The sequence below is a fragment of the Varanus komodoensis genome, unplaced genomic scaffold, assembly GCF_004798865.1.
Source record: "Varanus komodoensis strain SLA01 unplaced genomic scaffold, ASM479886v1 scaffold2, whole genome shotgun sequence".
Taxonomy (NCBI): Eukaryota; Metazoa; Chordata; class Lepidosauria; order Squamata; family Varanidae; genus Varanus; species Varanus komodoensis.
The window spans coordinates 4049610-4068967 of NW_025335568.1; the positions used below are offsets into that span (position 1 = coordinate 4049610).

Below are 19358 nucleotides of genomic sequence, written 5' to 3' on the forward strand. Positions count from 1 at the left end.
TCTCCTGAGTGCCTTGGAGTGGCTTCTTCTGGCTTCTGCTATGCACAGTCCCCCCCACCCTCCATCCAAGGAGATCTCAGTGGGACTATCAAGGACAGGACACTGGGGGTGGGGGTGGCTTTCGTTCACAGGGTCTCCAATAGGTCAGAGGCAACTTGACGCACATCACAACCAACCACAACAATGACATAAGGGCTGAAACGTCCAGTTGATTTTAATTGGATAACATGTATCAGCACTTCCGATCTACTAAAAACGGTTTCTAAAAATTGCACGTGGCCACTGCAGCCACTTAAAAGCATTTCACACTGGAAAGAAGGGCTTCAGTGATTAGCTTTTCTGCTTGGGGAAGGTTGCTTGGACTCATTTGCTAATGTGCTGAAATTTAATCAGCCAGCCATTCCACTAAGATTAGTTAGGAAATTGCCTTACAGTGTATTATATCCCTTTTTCTTAAGTTACTGAAGAAGAAATGCTTGCCCTTGGGGAAACTAAAAAAAAAGACTATTAGGGGAAGAGCAGGGATGAAGAAGTTGAGTAGGCCTATTTGCATAGCCTGTCTTAACTAAGAGAAAGAAAGCACAGACAGATACCCTGGGCAGAATCCATTCTGAAGGAGTCCTGCTCATTGCTTTAGCAAAAATGGTCTGCAATATGAAGAACAGAACACGCATTGTCAGAAATCAATGTTATTTTCCAACTTACCTTTCCCAACTCAGCTACGTAGATCGCTGCAGGTTGCCCTGTTTGCAGCCTCACCTGTGTGAGCTTTTCTGCAGGAATAATGCCTTCATTTGCTAGGAATGCGTCCTCCTTCACTACTGGTTCAGCGACTGAGATGTTACGAGAAGCTGATGAGCATTTTCCGAGTGCTCGGCCTTTCCTCAGATCCTCAGCAGAGGAAGCTCAGGGACAAATTCAGCAGTGTGCTCTTGGAGGCAAAAGGTGAATGGGAAGGAATGCTGCAGCCGGCAGTTGCCGGGACTGTGTGTGTGTGAGCAGTGTCTGTAGATTGTGTTGCAAGCAAGACGTGCGGAGGCAGGAGCACGCGGGGACATGGCTCCAGGATCTGCCTTCCCCCCCCCCCACAAAATTCGCTGTTCTCTCTGAGATTCATTGCAGCCCTTACAACAGCTGGGCGGGGTGTTCCCTGTTGTAGGGACAAAGGGGCGATTCAAGCACATTCCTTTCCCAGAGACCTGCTCCCAGTGGAGATGAAAGATGCTGGAATGGTCTTGTGGGTGTAGAGCAAAGCCGCTGCTGGAACTTTGGGGCTTTCCTTGGTGTAGGGTGGTCCAAACTTCACCCTACAGCACTGATGGTGGTGTTGACCTGCACGCTCCCCGCTGGTTGCATCTAATGGCCGGTTGCTTATTTTTGCAGCAGGAGACGTTGACCCCAAGCCGTGGGATTGGTTCGCTCCTCTTCTCCACATGGTGGCCTGCTGGGAGCATACTAAGCAGGTCCAGCCCATGTCCAGGGCAGCAGCATCTCATTTTGGAGAACCCGGAGGGACAGCATCTCACCCAGAGGTGAACCCCGGCTCCATTCATGACTGACGGACCTTCCACGCCCTCTGAACCAGGCCCACCACCCCTCAATGCCACCAACTTAACAGACTGTGGGGAGGATATCCTGCTGTATGGCGATACCGAGAAGGTAGTCATCGGGACCGTCCTCTCCATCATCACCCTCTTGACCATCGCCGGCAACAGCCTGGTCATCATCTCGGTGTGCACCGTCAAAAAGCTCCGGCAGCCCTCCAACTACCTGGTGGTCTCCTTGGCGGCTGCCGACCTGTCCGTTGCCTTTGCCGTCATGCCCTTCGTCATCATCACAGACCTGGTGGGAGGGGAATGGCTCTTCGGAGAGGTCTTCTGCAACGTCTTCATCGCCATGGATGTCATGTGCTGCACCGCGTCGATCATGACGCTCTGTGTCATCAGCGTGGACAGGTGAGGACCACCTCATGCTTCCCAACGGGCCGTAGAGCAAGTGCGAGACCCAGGGGGCAGACCACCGTTTGGGCCATGGGCCCATCGGGCAATCTCAGAAATTGCCCTGGGCACCAATACAAAATGGCTGCTGTGGGAGGCGTGGCCAAGGACCAGTGACCTGGCCAAAGGATGGAGTTCCAGGCAGAGGTGGGGCTGAGCCCCCACACAAATGCCCATTTATTTATTTATTTATTTATTTATTTATTTATTCGATACTTTTCTATACCGTCCCATCACAGATGTCTTGGGATGGTTTACAACAGATTAATAGAATACAATAAAAATAGAAATAAGAGTAACAAGGCATCCTGTGTTAAAATATAACACCACTAAATAAAACAGGTTAACAATTAAAATACTGGGAGAATAAAAAGGGTTTTGACTGATGCCGAAAGGAAAGAAGCATTGGCGCCAGGCAGACCTCTCTGGGAGCGTGTTCCACAGTCGGGGCGCCACCGCAGAGAAGGCCTTGCTCCGGGTAGCCACCCTCCTGATCTCTTTCAAGGACGGCTCCCGGAGGAGGGCCTCTGCCTCAGATCTCAAGGGGCGGGAGGGCACAGAGGGGAGAAGGCGCTCCTTCAGGGATCCCTCAAAGTGCTCAGCACCAACAGAAATGCATCTCACAGCAACTCTGGCTGCCTGTAAGAAAAGGTGGGGGGGTGTTTAAAGTAGGAGAGATAGAGCACCTTGGCGGATGCCCAAAGGGAGCTGAAGGGCATACAGGGGCTCACAGAAGCCACCTTGCCTAGCCCTACTATCTAGTCCAACACAGGGACCCCCCCCCCAATTGCTTGAGGGACAAAGCCAAGCCCCCTCCCCCAAGGCAACAGTTATCCCGATGCTTCCAGAAGACCTTCGGGGAGGAAAACCCTGGATTTCGGCCACCCTGCCCCCTGCGCCTCGCTTTTCATCTCGATTTGCTGCTGAGACAAAGCACCGAGGGGCAGGATGGGAAAGGGGCGGGCGTCATCCGGACATGACATTAGCCCTCCACCCAGACCCCTGGCATCCTCCTCTGCCCACCCTCCAAGCATGACCCAGCACGGCTCTTCCCACACCGGCTGCACGGGGAGCAAGACCAGAGCTCCGGGCTCCGAGTTCCAGTTCTGGGAAGTCGCAGGACTTCAGTACCGGGGCGCCAAATAGTCCTACAGACATCCAGGCACTGCTGCAGGGCCATGGGGTGCCCCTCCGGCTTTAATCATGCCTCTAGACTTCACATCTTTCCTCTAGGACGGGCCTCTCCCATGTGGTGGCACTTTGGGAACGTGAGGTCGGCTCCCAGGCACCCACCTCGGCCTTCTCTTCCCCAGGCCAAAGGGGGGGGGGGGCAAGATGCAGTGGCATAGTGCAACCAGGCCTCATGGGCTCAGGTGCCCAGATTCTTTTCTCCGCAAGGAGCACGAGGCCTTCTGTCCCCCTGCCCACGGCCTTTCCGGCTTCCTCTGCATTGCATGGCAGTGCCAGAGAAGGAAGTTCCCCAGCAGCAACCGATATATAGTGATGAGCTGGTGCTGCTTCATGCAAGGTATTTTGGGGTGGCCTGGCCTTGAGTAGGAAATTAAGACCCATAAGCTTCCTGAAAGGACGTTCTGGATGGAGATGCAAACTGCTAAAACTAGTCTTTTGATGGGACTCAGCATGAATTCTTGGATGTTCCTGCAGGACGTGGTTAAGGCGGATGCAATGTGGAGTGCCTGCAGTTTAGCACTAAACCCACATGGACAGAGAGGCAGCTTCTTGTGAAAGGTTTCCTCACTGTCAGAGCAATGGGACAGTGGGACCAGCTGCCTGGAGGGGTGGGGGGCTCTCCCACACTGGAGGCATTCAGAAAGGAACTGGACAGCCACCTGAGTGGGATGGTGTGACTTGGTGTCCTGCAACAGCACGAGATTGGACTCGATGGCCTTCATGGGCCCTTCCAGCTCTGCTATTCTATTATTCTATGTTCCCTAAAGAGCCTAAAGCAGCCCCACTCACACAATTCAAAACAAACCGAAGTAGGCTCAGACGAGAACCTGGAAAAGGAAGGCAAAGCTCTCCACTGCGCTTTGTTCTGACCAGCTGCTAAACCCTGCAGTGGGTAAAATATTAGTTGAATGACCATATGTGCCGATTTTGGTCATATGATGGTGATATGATTTTAAAAAGCCAAAAGTTCACACGATCCCTAATGTTATTAGGGATCCCCATCGGTGAGGGTGTTCAAGGAGAGGCTGGACATGCACATGGTAGGCATGTCACAAGCAGAGCCGGCTGGAGCCGGGGGTCAGACTAGATGGCCTGGTAGACCCCTTCTGACTCGCTCTGTTTCTATGTTTCTATGTTATTTTTGTGCATTCAGGCACATTCCATCCTCCGATTGTTGTCTTGTGCAATGATCATTGTCTTGTGCAAGGGGAGCTTTCCTCAACCAAACTATACGTTTTGGACAACAATTCCAACATTTCTCACCATTGCTTGCCCTGGCTGGGCCTGATAGGTGTTGAACTCTGGAGCGGACCTCTTAAAGTTCTGGAAGATGATAGGGGAGGTTGATGCCTCCCAGGCCATGGTCCTGCATGGCCGCGAACCTCTTTTGGAGGTAGATTCCAGCTCCGTGGCTAGCTCCTGTAAAGTTCAGGATGACAGCTGCAATGGATATGGAGCCCTCACACTGGCTCCTCATCCATTGAACCTTCGTCTGAGCCTTGTAGGAGCTCTCTGTGGTGCTGTTTGCTGGTGAATCTATTTGGAGATGGTGTTCAGCATAAAGCTCAGAATAACAGCTGCAGTGATAAGGAGCCCCACTAAGCTAGGAGTCACCCCCCCACCACCACCTGTTAGAAGTTGCCCTAGGCAAATGTGGGCCCCACGAATTGTAACTAGCTGCAGTCCAACCAGCTGTACCACCACAGTCCCCCACCCAGCAAAGACCCTCACATTGACCAAACGATCGGCGTTGCCTGACGCTTTTTGTCCGCCCCGCTCCGCTCCCTCCATGGAGCTAATTCCCAGGACATTTGACTTTGTTTTAAAGCCTTCCCTTAACAAAGGAACGGAGGCTGAGCAAAAATAGAAAGGAACAGCTTATCATCCGCCACGTGGATTACAGCGCTGTCTGTGAACGCAAGGGCAGCCGTGTGGAAGTCAAAGTCAATTCCAATCTGCATATATTTAATGTCTGAAGCTCCTGTTAGGAGGAGCCATAAAGTCAGAGATACGGCGAGCCGGTATATTTATTCATATCTAAAATGTCAGTGCTGCCCTTCAGTGCGGCGGTGAAAAGCAAAAGCCTGCAGTCTCCCATGTTAAGCCACCGAGTTTATTGTTGCCTTTGAAAAATATCTAGAATGCAGAAGCAACTAACCGTTGGAATATCATACAGAGGCGGCTGAACAGATGTTCAGGCTTCGTGTCCAGAAATCGCAAGATCCAGGGGTTCAGATCCTTCCCCACTCCTGAAACCTGACCATAAGCACCCTCTGTGCTCGCTGAGGCACATGAATGTAATTGTGCTTCTTACAGCTGTGGGGAGCCCATCATGCCTAGCTTGGCTTCCCCCTTGATGCCTCCCTGCAATGCTGGACAAGGAAGCTCTCCAGGACCAGTCCCTGAGGCATCTTTCAGAGTCTGAGGCACTGGCTGGGAAGTTGCCAGCTGACCTGGCAATCTGCTCAAAGAAAAGCAAGGCCAAGTCAAGCAGGACCGGGGAAGAGTTGACGGGCAAGGAGCCAGTCCAGAGGCCCAGCTGAGGCTGTTTCAGAAGGTCAGGGAAAGAAACGAGGCAGCTGCAGAGAGAGGAGGACAGGCAAGCCTGTTGGGAAAGGGGAACGTCAGTGAGATGGTGGAGAATGAGAAACAGAGCGAGTCAGAAGGGGCCTCCCAGGCCATCCAGTCTGACCTCCAGCACCAGCCAGCTCCGCTCACGACATGCCCACCATGTGCAGGTCCAGCCTATCCTTGAACACCCGCACCGATGGGGCCTCAACGACCTCCTGTGGAAGCCCATTCCACACCCTCGGGGTCCTGACTGTCAGGAAGTGCTTCCTGGCATCCAGATGGAACCTGGGTTCCCTGAGCTTTGCCCCGTTGGAACTGACCTGCCCTCCTCCGCAGGGAACTGAGTGACAGAAGAGGAAGGAGCCATTCCAAAGACCCAACAGAACGCACTGGGGGAAACCAGATGTCCCTACCAGGGAGCTAAGCTGCATCCTTGAGCTGGAGAGCAGAAGAGAGCCCTTAATGACTCACCTGAGAACAGGGAGCAAAAGATTAAAACAGGGCTTGGTCACACCACGAACCTTCTCAGGTGTTCAGGTGCACAAGAAGGGCCCCCTGGAAGGTGTCTTACCCACAGATTCCTGCTTGCTAAGCTCGCGTGAATGGATTTCCTCCCACAGTGCCCCCAAACTGTGGCAGGTGTTCCTTTGGGAATTGTGGTTGCCCCTTTTTCCTGGCCTTTGGAGAGGGGCAAGGAAAGGTCTTTTGACTTTAGCCTTTCACATTGTGCATTTTAGCCTCAAGGGAAATTCAAGCTCAATGAGCCACCAGTTGCCGAGGAGCTGGGCAGGTGGAGGCCTCGCGCCCATCCTGCTGGAGGGATCCTGAGGGCAGCTGGTTTGCCACCAGTGAACAGAGTGCTGGACTGGAGGGACCTGGTGTCTGATCCAGCAGGGCTTTTCCTGCGTTCTTATCCCTGACTCCTCCTTATGAAGACAGAGTGTTGCCTCCGGGCTCAGAAGGGGGACACCAGCTAACCCTATGCCTCTTCAGACAATGTACTTCCTTCATGTTTTAATGGTCCTTATTGATGTCATTCTAATGGTTTCAAGGTGCTATGGGTTTACATAGTTACACAGGGCCATGATGGCTTCCCAGCTGATAAGGCAGCATAACATATAATAATGAATTACTGGCATGGGGCCATCAGCTCCTTCTCAGTCTTGCTCCTTCTCAGAAAGAACCCAGAGTCTGCTGACCAGAGCAAGAAACTCTCACCTGGTCCAACCTCTTGCATCTTTCTTGTTGATGCTGTAAACAATAGATTACTTGTGTATGTTAAAGCCCCTGTTTTTTTGTAGCATAAACTGCTTTGTTCTTTTTGGTCATGAAACCCCTGGGGGCAGTTGCGTCCAGGTGCTGATCCCACCCCCGCCTTGGGGAAGAGCCCTGCGTGGGTGCGATGTAGCTTGCTGCAGCCTTCCCCAACCTGAGGACCCCCCAAGTGGTCAGACAACTCCCAGCACGTCCCAGTTGGCCATAGAAGTGGGTGTCATCAACGTGCCCCACCTGTTAACCTGCAAACTGCTTTCCAGGTACCTGGGAATAACCCGGCCTCTGACGTACCCCGTGAGACAAGACGGGAAGCTGATGGCCAAGATGGTGTTTGTCGTCTGGCTCCTCTCTGCCTCCATCACGCTGCCCCCCTTGTTCGGCTGGGCCAAGAACGTCACGGTGGAGCGGGTGTGCCTCATCAGCCAGGACGTCGGCTACACGGTGTACTCCACGGGGGTGGCCTTCTACATCCCCATGGCCGTCATGCTCGCGATGTACCACCGCATCTACAAGGCAGCCAAGGCCAGCGCTCAGAAGCACCGCTTCGTGGACTTCCCCAGGGCCTACGAGCAGGACGGGGCCTGCTGCGCTGAGGCCGGCCTCCGCCATCAGCACAGCACCAAGCGCCTCAAGGCGGCGGAGGAGTGCGCCACCCTCTCCAAGCTCCTGTGCCAAGATCGCAAGAACATCTCCATCTTCAAGCGGGAGCAGAAGGCCGCCAGGACCCTGGGAATCATCGTCGGGGCCTTCACCTTCTGCTGGCTGCCCTTCTTCTTGATGTCTACCGCCAGGCCCTTCATCTGCGGCAGCCGGTGCAGCTGCGTCCCCCTGCGGCTCGAGCGGACACTGCTGTGGTTCGGCTACGCCAACTCCCTCGTCAACCCCTTGATTTACGCCTTCTTCAACCGGGACCTGAGGACCACGTTCTGGAACCTGCTGCGCTGCAATTACCGCAACATCAACAGGAGGCTCTCGGCGGCGAGCATGCACGAGGCCTTGAAGGCCACGGAGAAGCATGAGTGCATACTTTAAAGCCGGGGCCCCTCAGCCGTTCACGGGTCACCTTTCGGCGTTGCCACATGCTTGCTGTGGAGAAGCTCCTTCCACGGCTGCCCACGTGCCTGGAAAGGTCCGTTGGAGCAGGCGATCTCCAGCCACACCAGGGTGAACTTCTCACATCCGGGACAACAATTGTTGGGTCTTTCTTTCGAGCAGCATTGCCAATGGGTCTGCATAAGGGTTGGGGGTACCCATGGGGTACCCCTTCATGAAAATGCCAGCCCCACTCTTGCTTGCTGTTGGCAGAGAGCTCAAAGAAGAAGAACTCTTAAGGACATTCCATGCATGGTCGCCTAGTGACAACTCTGCTCCCCAGGGGTGATCAGGCAGGGGGCTCTTTGCACGGGTGCTGTAAACTCATATCCCACAAAGGAGAGGGGGCTCCCTGTGTGCTGCCCACTCTGGTGCTCAGCCCCGGAGGCAAAGGGAGCCACAGAAAGGGAGGGAGAGACCCTGAGCCAGCTTTACACTCCTCCCATGACAGACGGGACTCGCTCGCAAGCAAAGGGGGGATTCTTTCACGTGAGTAGACCAGCACCAGTAATCAGTGTGAGAGTGGGGCACCTCATCAAGTGTATTGCTCCTCATCATCCACAATAAATATCATTTCATGTTCATTGCCTCAACGAGCCTTACAAACATGTCACGTTGACCTCTCTGGCTGTACCTTTTTGGGGGGCTGGAGGAGCGGCTTACCCAAGGGACCACCTGATGAAGTCATGGTTACGGTGAGGCTTGGTCCCAGATCGTCTGTGGAGGGCCGAGGGTCCCCCCTGACCCTGCACGCTCACTGTCCAAGTGAGATATTTGGTTTTGAGGAAGGAACCCAGCATGCGGAGTGCCTTTCTCTCCATGTAACAGCACAGCACATGTTTCCAGACTTCATGCTGCGGACGGTAGGGCAGAAAGCGGTTGGAGCAAGATCTCCAGGGGACGTGGGCATCAGCAGCTCCTGCTCCTCCTTACACCAGGATGGGCTGCTTGTCCGTCAAGTCCAACATTTTTTCCTCTGCCTGGCCACAGCTATAGGTCGCCATAGCAGGTCTTTCCAAGCTGCGAGTCCTACGTACACGGGGATGCCAAGGTTTGCATCTAAGACCTTTTCCCTGCAGAAGAGATGCTCAGCCAGCAAGTTCCAGTCCCACTCCAGGAGATGTTACATGTAAGGATGTGCCTCGTACACAGGCCATTCCTCCTTATGGAGACCCACCTCCCCCTCTGAGACCCACTGCTGCAGGGCTTTGCTCCTCACCTGGCTGACCTGCAGCTGAGATCAGGCCAAGCCCAAGCCCCTTGACCTCTCAACTAAGCACTGCGATGTTGTGACCACTGCTCTGAATTTCTTGGTCCACCAAGCATCTCTTCTCTTCCCTCATACGCCCTTGCATTGCCCCCGGGACGAATGCGCACAGGAAAAAACCCATGGTGCTACCTATAAGTGACAAGCCCACGCTTTGCTGACTTGCAAACGAAATGTGCACCCGGACAGGGGGACTGTTAGCCAACCCACTTGAAGTTCCAGATCGGTCCTCCAGGGCTTCCCCAAAGGGGTGGCATTCACCTCCTCTGGCACCACACTGTCCCTGCAGATGGCTGATGGCTTGGCTGTCCCCTGGCTCCTCCCCCTCTGAAGGACTGAATTGCCTCTTCTGCCCCTGTTTTCGGGCCCTGCCCATTTCAGCATTGCCCAACCCCCTTTCCCTCAGCCCCATCCTCCGTTGTAGAGCAACCCCCGGGGCATCTCAGAAACTGGATTCAGCCGCAGGCTGAAAGAGGCACCGCAGCCCTGTGCTGCACGGAGGAGAACAGCTGCGTGCTGGGAAATTCACGTGTCCTGCCCCAGGCAGGAAGAGAGTAAACCTGCTGTAAGATGTCCATGATGACTCTCACCCCCCCACACACACCCCCACCTCCATCTCCAGGCAAACGCTCATGAGCCCGAGAGATGAGACGCATCTGAATGGCAGGTTCTAAAGAGAAAACTTCAGTCACTCATGAGAGTCAAATCTAATTCCTGGGTTTCACATCTCAGTGCAAGCCCTGACCTCTGGAAGGAAGATGGAGGCGACAGGCCTGGTTTTACGTATGGGACACGGCATCTCGGGAATCAGGGCTGGGCGCTGTTTGCAGCAAAAGCAATGATGAGGGTTGCTCTCCCTCACTGCCATCTTGCCCAGACTGGCAGCACATGACGCCAGGTGCGCTCTGGAAAGACTGAGTGGGATTTTCTTCGGATTCGGTGTGACAAATGGCAGTGAATTCCTGAGGCACACACAACCCAGCACTCGTTGGCTCTTTGGCTCCTCCAGCTCACCAACGCGGGGGCAGCTCCAGGTTTAAGAAGGCTCCCTTTGAAGTCCACCGTGGATTGCTGAAAAGTGGGCATGCATCACCAACACAGAACGCAATGGATAAAATGCATGTTACCTGTGTCAATTTATAGAGACAGATGCAAACGTAGGAACACTTAGCATAATTTAAATAGAAATAATAAAATAATTCAAATACAGTTAACATTTCACTACAGCGTAGAATGCCGTGAGCAAGTCACATGGCAAGAAGCAAAAAGCCAGGGTATAAATGCAAAGCTAGGAGGAGGAAGAGGAACTGGCGAAGGAGTGGTGTTCGGGATGGCCAGGATAATCCAACAGCACTCAGGGTTCCTCTCACACCCGGCTGCCATTTGCAATCACTGCTCGCTCTGTGCAAAGTGAGCAGCAATCAAACATGGCATTTGCACAACTTCTCTCTGCTCAGTGCGTGCATGTTTGCTAGCTTTTAACATTTGGGATGGACATTTGCTTGGGGTTAGAAACAAAGAAACATAGAAACAGAGCGAATCAGAAGGGGGTCTCCCAGGCCATCTAGTCTGACCCACGACTCCAGCCGGCTCCGCTGACAACATGCCCACCAAGTGCACATCCAGCCTCTCCTTGAACACCCGCACCTGTGGGGCCTCAACCACCTCCCGTGGGAGCCTATTCCACACCCTCGTGGTCCTGACTGTCAGGAAGTGCTTCCTGGCATCCAAACGAAACCTTGGCTCCCTGAGCTTTGCTCCGTTGGAGTGCGTCCAGCCCTCCTCTGCAGGGGAGAACAGGTCTCTACCCGCCTCCATGTGACACCCCCTCACATACCTGCATGTTGCCAACAGATCCCCTCTGAGTCTCCTCTTCTCCAGACTGAAGAGACCCAGTTCCCTCAGCCTCGCCTCATACGGCTTTCCCTCCAAACCGGCCACATTCCAAGGTTGCATGACCCTTGGTTGCATTCCAAGGGGTGAGCAGGGTACCTGTTTTGAAAGCAACATCCAAATCTGCATCTGTCTCTAACTCTGGCTAGGTGGCTGACATGCCTGGCTCAGTCCTCTGTCCAGGTATTCACTGTTGATAGACAACTTCAAGGCCCACCAGCAGGTCCTCCTGAGGGTTCTTGATCTCTAAACCACACTTGGACTGAACATTTTTTCCAAATAGAGAACACCTCCATTCAGGAGGATCCATGGCCACCCTGTGCCACTGGGGCTTCTGCCGAGCTACAAACAGCCATTTCCAGAATGGACCAATGCCAGGAATCCTCCCCTGAATTAACACACATGATAGATTAATTTATTTATTACATTTATATCCCACTTTTTCCTTTTTAAAGAACTCAGAGCAGCTTACATCATTCTCCTCCTCTTGCTCTCAATGTTATCCCCACAACAACAACCCTGTGAGGTAGGTTGGGCTGAGAGACTGTGGCTGGCCCAGAGTCACCCACTTGGCTCCATGGCGAGCAGGGATTCGAACCCAGATCTCCTGGGTCCCCACTCGAACCACCACCCCACACCGGCTCTCCTTTCTTCTATTGCTTTTATATGTCTTACATTGCCATTGAGATTTATGTTTCTTACATATTACATTTCTTCTATTACTGTATTCATGAAGTTTTATTACCCTGAGTGCCATCTTTCTTGGGAAAAAGATGGGGTAAACTCAAAGAGGTAAATAATATACCCACAACACCTTGTAGTGAAGCCCTTGGGGAAATGCAAATGGGGGCTCCCAGACCCAGAAGGGGCATTCTGGGAAATGCAAATGGGGGCTCCCAGACCCAGAAGGGGCATTCTGGGAAATGCAAATGGGGGCTCCCAGACCCAGCTTCCTGATGCTGAATAGAGCACTCCAGAAGAAATAAATATCATTTAAGAAAGGCCAGGGCAGGTACCAGGGTCTGGCCCAGCAAAGTCCTGAGACTTTGACAGCTGGCCGTGAATGCCACATGCAGATGTTGGGCTTGCCTCCCACCCTGCTGCTGAGCCCTTCGGTCACCTAGCAACCACGAGGTGTAGCTTGTATTTTTTCCCAGCCTCCAGCCTCGTTCTTTTCATGGCATTCATCGTATTTGGAAGGCAGCGCACTAGAAGAACTGGGATAACCCCAGCTGCCCTTGGGAGCTCTCCAAGGTCCTGCAACGCTACCCAGCTGCTTAAACGCTCTTCCAGGCCTGCTCCGTGGCTTGCCTGCTTCTGTTCCTTCTCTGCTTCATGCCATACTCCTGTCCCTGGAGCCTTTCAGTCCGAGTCCCAGCTATCCATGGTTAGACTCCTAGACTTCTCTCCTCCCACAAAGGGGCACGCTGCGAAATCGCACGGAAGCCACACAGATCCAGCGGACTGTTGCCCTGGGACCAAGGAGGCCTGGATTCGCCTGCCTGCCCGGCCATGACACTCACCAGGTGACCCTGGGACACTCAAGGACCCTCAGCCTAGCCTACCTCACAGGGCTGTCATGGGGATAAAACTGAGACTATGTAAACCACCCTAGGTTCTTTGGACAAGGAAAAAGTGTGATATAAATGTTATGGCTGAGGAATAAACACATGCCGAATGATCACAGATTGAAGCCACAGAAAACTATCTAACCCAGGGCAAAGTCCAAAAGTAGGATCCATGGATGCCACCCAATCCCCACATGTTCTCTGGACATGAGACACGTTTGTGGGGAAAAATTGGAAGTGCTTTGGGAGGAAACATGACACACCTCTAGATGGGGTCACTTCCTACATCCTTGGAGTCTATTCTGACAATCTTGCTTTATAATGCATTTTCATTGTCTGATGTTCACTGCCTAGAGAAGCCATGGATGAAATAGGTGGCATGTAAATGTTTTAAATAATAGGCGGCATATAAATGTTGCAGATAATAAATCAATCAATCTGTTGAAGATGTAGAGATTGGGTGCATGGCCAACGACAGCCATGATCCTATTTCCATGACTTGTGGATTTCTTGATTATCCAAATAAGGCTTGGGGCACTCTAACATTGCCAGATTCCCCATGGGACTGAAGACTGGCTAGGGGGAGGACTTAAGGGGGTCAGTCACCCCAACAAAGATGCACAGTCCCTCTTGAGGGAAGTGACGTCTCCTGCCATCCATTTGCTATTCCCCTTTTGCCTGCGGGTGCAGACTGCATTTTCAAATAATGCATTTTAAGGCATTTTCATTTATTATTCATTTATTTAGGGAACTGTTTAATGGGCTGCCTATATTTTGCATCCATGTCCTTCCTGTCCCCCATGAATGTTTCTGTTTTTCCCCTTCCTGCATTTAAGAGACTTGCAGTAGAAGAACAGTCACAACGAGGAGTTCCTTCTCTCTCCCTCCCTCCCTCCCTCTCCCATTTTCCATGTTTTCCTCTCTGCTGTGCATGCAGATTAACATGGAGCTCACCAGAGCTTTTCTGGAGAGGCCTTTGTTGCTATGCAAATTCCTGTCCTGGAAGACCGGTGATATTCTTCTGGCATCCCATCTGCTCTGCGAAAGGAGCAGCTTGTGGTCTCCTGGGGAAGGAGAAGATAACACACCAAAGTGACAAAGCATTTGAGAGCTGATTGTGGAAAGAGTTATGAACCGGCTGTCTAGGATGCGGTGCTTGAACCCGGCACTGTCTAAACGGAGAGATGGCACAGTGCAGGCGATACAGTGCATTGGACCTGCATCCAGTAGACACCTGTGTCCACACAAACAGGGCACAAGAGGAAAGCTTTATAGAAACATAGAAATAGAGTGAGTCAGAAGGGGCCTCCTGGGCCATCTAGTCTGACCTCCGGCACCAGCCGGCTCCACTCACGACATGCCCACCATGTGCATGTCCAGCCTGTCCTTGAACACCTGCACCGATGGGGCCTCAGCCACCTCCTGGGGAAGCCCATTCCACACCCTCGGGGTCCTAACTGTCAGGAAGTGCTTCCTGGCATCTAGATGGAACCTGGGTTCCCTGAGCTTTGCTCCGTTGGAGAATGCCCTGCCTTTATTCTGCTATTTAAACAAAAACATCTCGTTCTCCCAGGTAGACTGCCTTGGCTTCTGCAAATGTGGTTCTGGGAGGGGGCTTTGAGAGCGAGCCACCCTTCACAGGGCCTCTGACCTCTCATGGATGTCACCACCAGCGGGCAGTGCTTCTCATCACCTTTCCATTCTTGCTACCATACCATGTGCTTGCTGGACAGGTGACGAGGCCGGGCGCAAGCTGACCCGTCTTCTCCCCACCGGCATCACCTGGGCTGGAGAACAAGAAGCACCTCTGTGAGAATGTTGGGACAGGTAACACCTGGCCATGCCCACACTGGCCTCTGGGGCTGTGAAAGGTTTCACAGCAGCAAACAAAAGAGAGAGGGCTTGGGTAACCATCGTGAGAGGTGGATGGAGAAGAGAAGGAACCCTTTGTGTGCCCTGGAGAAGCTCTGCTGAGCTCCCAGGCCTGAAAAGCAAGAGCTAAGCAAGGGGCAGCGATGGAGAGACCAGGCAAGGGGGCGGCTCAGGAGGTTCTCCCAAGCCAGGCACTGCTGGGAGAGAGCAAGGTGGCTGCTTTGGGTGCTGGTTCGCAAGGACGGCCGGTTGGGCTTCAAAGGAATCAGGATCAGAATGTGAAGTCGATTGAAGGGGAGTTGCCGAGGCACTGAGATGAGGGAAGCAGATGCTCTTATCTCAAGGCCAGGCTCCCCAGGTGGACAGGCAGGTCCTGGGAGCAAGCAAGAGATCCAGCCTGCAGAAGAGACCCTGAGAACGAGTGTTTCTCATTTGCAGACCGGGCAGCCCCAGCTCTTGGGGCACAGTCATAAGGAGAATTCCTGGAGGAGATGACTAGACTGGGGCAACAAACCACCCTGCGCATGCTCAGAGAGTCATTCTGAGTGCTTCGTGCTTTGGGGGCAATAAAGCCCACTTTGCAAGGAAAGTGGTCTGCGGATTTTGAACGTGCAAAGGAGGAATGCAGCTCTGGGCAGCTACTTCCTCTTCTAAGATGAGGGTCAGCCAGTGAAGCGCTTTCCAGAAGCATCTTTGCGGGTGGGCAGGTACTTCATTCAGGTCAAAGAAGCCACCAAAGAGGGGCCAACCTTCAGACGGAGACTGGCATGAGGCTCCAGAACCTCATAACTGCATTCTTTTCAAAGTCAAGGCCAGGCCAGGGAAATGAGAAGCCGCTCTTTCCAGTAGAGGGAGGGAGCCGTCTGGCTGGCCAGGTAGCAAGTTTTCTGCAACAAGATACTGAGTCTACGGAGGTGCTGCATTGGCATCTCCTCAGGACGAACTTGAGGGCTTCCCACCTCGTCCTGGCCCATTAGAAATGTTCAGTTCTGCAGCATGTGTTGGTTCAGGACTCCTTCTCCTGAGTTGGGTGCACGGAAGGGAAATCTGTGTTGCAAAGAGGGCAAGACACCTTCCTGTTTGGACTTGCCGCCATCTCTTTTCTGGCATCTCCAGTATACCGCAGGGGTCCATTTTGTCCCCTTTGCTGTTCAACATCTACATGAAACTGCTGGGAGAGGTCATCAGGAGGTGCGGGCTGTGGAATCATCAGTACGCTGATGATACCCAGCTCTACCTCTCGTTTTCCACCAATCCAGGTGAGGCAGTGGCTGTACTGAACTGGTGCCTGGCCAAGGTAATGGGCTGGATGAGGGCCAATAAACTGAAGCTCAATCCAGACAAGACGGAGGTCCTGTTGGTTGGCGGTTCAGGCTCCGGAGAGGGTGAATTGAACCTTGTCCTGAACGGGGTTGCACTCCCTCTTAGGGACAAGGTCCGCAGCTTGGGAGTGCTCCTCGACCCGGAGCTTTCACTCGAAGCTCAGGTAACAGCAGCGGCGAAGAGCGCTTTCCTCCAGCTTCGGCTGATTCATCAGCTGCGCCCCTACCTGGAGTACGACTGCCTTGCAACAGTGACTCATGCACTGGTGACTTCCCGTCTTGACTTCTGTAATGCGCTCTACGTGGGGCTACCCTTGAAGACGGCCCGGATACTTCAATTGGTTCAAAATAGAGCTGCCAGGCTGCTGACGGGGACTGGGCGTTATGTTCACATGACTCCAGTTCTCCGTCAGCTTCACTGACTCCCCATTGAAGTCCAGGCCCAATTCAAGGCGTTGGTGATGACCTATAAAGCCCTAAATGGCTTGGGTCCTGGTTACCTGAAGGAGCGCTTACATCCATATATGCCCAGCCATCCCCTTAGATCAGCGGGAGAGGCCCTCCTCCGGGAGCCCTCAGTGAAGGAAATTAGGAGGGTGGTTACTCGGAGGAGGGCTTTCTCAGCGGTGGCGCCTAAGTTATGGAATGCGCTCCCCAGAGAGGTCCGCCTGGCACCGTCGTTATTTGTTTTTCGGCGCCAGGCGAAGACCTTTTTATTTAAGCAGCATTTTAAATGTTAATACTATTGAATTTTATTTGGCCAGGGTGGCTTATTGTATTCTAATGTATATATTTTAATTGTTATTGTTTTAATTTATTGTGTATTTTATTCTATGCTGTAAGCCGCCCCGAGGCTTCGGCAAGGGGCGGCAAAGAAATGTTTTAATAAATAAATAAATACATTTCACAAGCAGATGGAAACAGCCTGCAGATCGGTAGCCCTCCTGCATAGAACTTCCTTCTGGGTGATCATCTCAGGGGGTCTGCGATCTCCTTCTAACTCCCCTTGACCCTGTACAAGCTGGGAGCAGCCAAGGGGTCTTCTTTTTGGAAGGACACCCTGTCTGGTTCCAGTCCTGGTCCAGAGAGAGAGCTGGCTGGGTGTGACACATGGGGCTTCTGCCACTCTTCCTAATTCCTGCTTTGGAGATATGGAAGGTGCTGCGCCATCACAGATCCTAGCTAATATCAGTTTTATTCTTCCTTTACACAGCCAAGGAAGGTCTTTTGGGAGAAAATGGCATTTTTATTTGAAGTTAGCCTCTACGCAGGACCTACCTGCATACTTTCGAATCCATCCTTTGCTAAGCAGATCAAAATGCCCTGCGTGTTAAGGGAAAAGAGCCTAAAGGTTCAGTCCCAGGGATGTTTAGACAGAAATACAGACTGCACTCTACAGTGGATCAGACCTAAGGTCTGTCTGGTCCCGCATCTGTTTCCAAGGAAGGATAAGCAGATGCCTCCAAGACAGGGCAGGGATGCAACGGCTTTCTCCTATTGGCTGTTGCTCAGCAACCACTACTCTTAAGGTATACACTCTCTAAATGTTCAGGTTGCATTTCACTGCTCCTGCAAGGTGACAACTGTAGCTAAAGGTAGGGAAAGAAATGGTCACAGATACTAAATCTGCATCTTCCACTGACATTTCTGGATGGTTTGCCAGATGGCTTCCTTAACAAAATATTCATTCTGCCTCGGGCTTTAGTGGAGAAACCAGAGAAAGAGGCTGAAAATCGTGGTTCTCTAAACAGAAACCCCCAAGGCCCTCTGCTGACATATTCTTGGAGGTCTGTGAACTTGGGAAGAGCGAGTTAAGGTTGTATTTCCTTAGGCAGATGCTGGAACTAAGTTGTATCTATTTTTGAACATGTTTCTTACACAGTGTTGTTCTGGGATTCCAGCCAAAAAGGTAAATGTTTGAAAAGCAAATCAAACAAGTGCATGCAGCATTAGCTAGAAAGTGGAATAGTCTAGCTACATATTTTTTTAAAGAATTAGCAAAATGTTTTTCAAATCTTAAGAGGCCACACTATCCCGAAGGCAATTCAAGCCTCTTCTAGTCCTTAAAACTTTGCATCCATATGGCCCCTTTAAAAAAAAAAATACATATGTTTGTCGTGTTACATAAAAGTTGTCTGCTTCCCCTAGGGAGTTCTCTCTCCAGGTGAAACAGCATCTGTCTTTCTGCCTCAGCAAACTTTAATGTCATCCTGGAATAAAACAACATGAAACGAAGGAACAGTTTTGCAATGCACAACTGCCCAAAATGAAGCCCTTCAGACTCCATTCCAGAGGAATAATTTGCCTTTTGCACCAATTGAGCCAAAAAGAAAATGTCCCAGTCTTGTGAAATTAACAGACATATGGGCAAGCAGAACAGTTGGGAACTATTAGGAGAAAGGCTGAAAATAAAATGCCAAATAGAATCATGGTTTCCAACTAGATGGGAGCAAACTTGAGATGTACCAAAGGATGTAGCAACTTTGCCAAAGCTAAGCAAGTCTGGGTCGGGTTAATGCCCGGAAGGGAGACTTCAAGGAATTTTGGGTTCAGTCAGATATAATTGTGACGCGCTCCATTGGCAGGACCTGCCCTGTGGCAAAAATTGGCACAAGGAGAGCTCTTCTGATTCTCCATGTCACAAAGGCTGCCCTAAGAGATGGAGAAAATGGGAAAAATGGGAAGCCTATGGAAAGAAAGGATTTTCAGTTTCGGGGGGGGGAATAATGAGATGATACAGTGAGGATGAGGGACAGAGGTGATCAAAGTTACAAAATGATCAGTGGAGCAGAGCAGGGGTGTTGAGTCCTTTCTCAGCCCAAGAGCTTCATTCCATTTCAGAGAAGCTCTCGGGAGAGGTGGGAGGGGCTTAAGGTAAAAGGGGTGGGGCAAAGGTGGACTGGGCAGGGCCAAACCCAGAATAATCCTTTCCTTTCATTGTTTTTACTAGCGATAAGTATGCTTACGAGAGGCATTTTAGTGCTTAAGAGCAGGGAGTGGAGACCATCACATGATCCATGGTGCTGGGAGTGAGAAGGACCGTGGGTGCTTGGGTGCTTGTTCTCAAGGACTTCTGGGGGCTTCAGAGGAATTGGAATCGGAATGTGAAGAAGGCCTGGGGGAGCCTGAGAAGGTGGGTCAAGCTGAGAGAAGTGGAGGCACTTAGCCCAAGCTCAGGCCCCCACGGATAGCTGAGAGGTTCCGTTGGGAGAAGGGGACTCGAAGCAGCCCAGACAGGCGGCCATGGGCTCTCGGCGCCGTGATGTGTCATCAGCAGGGACAGGGGGCTGCCTAATCAGAGGCCCAGCGT

At 52.1% G+C, this 19358-nt stretch overlaps 1 protein-coding gene across 1 annotated transcript; it reads left to right on the forward strand.

Annotated features, from left to right (window-relative positions):
- Positions 1-1359: 1359 nt before the first annotated feature.
- On the forward strand, positions 1360-8066 carry LOC123022615 (5-hydroxytryptamine receptor 7-like). The gene is given in 2 exon segments (XM_044428470.1): positions 1360-1955; positions 7295-8066. Coding segments are annotated over 2 exon segments (1368 nt in total).
- Positions 8067-19358: the final 11292 nt, after the last annotated feature.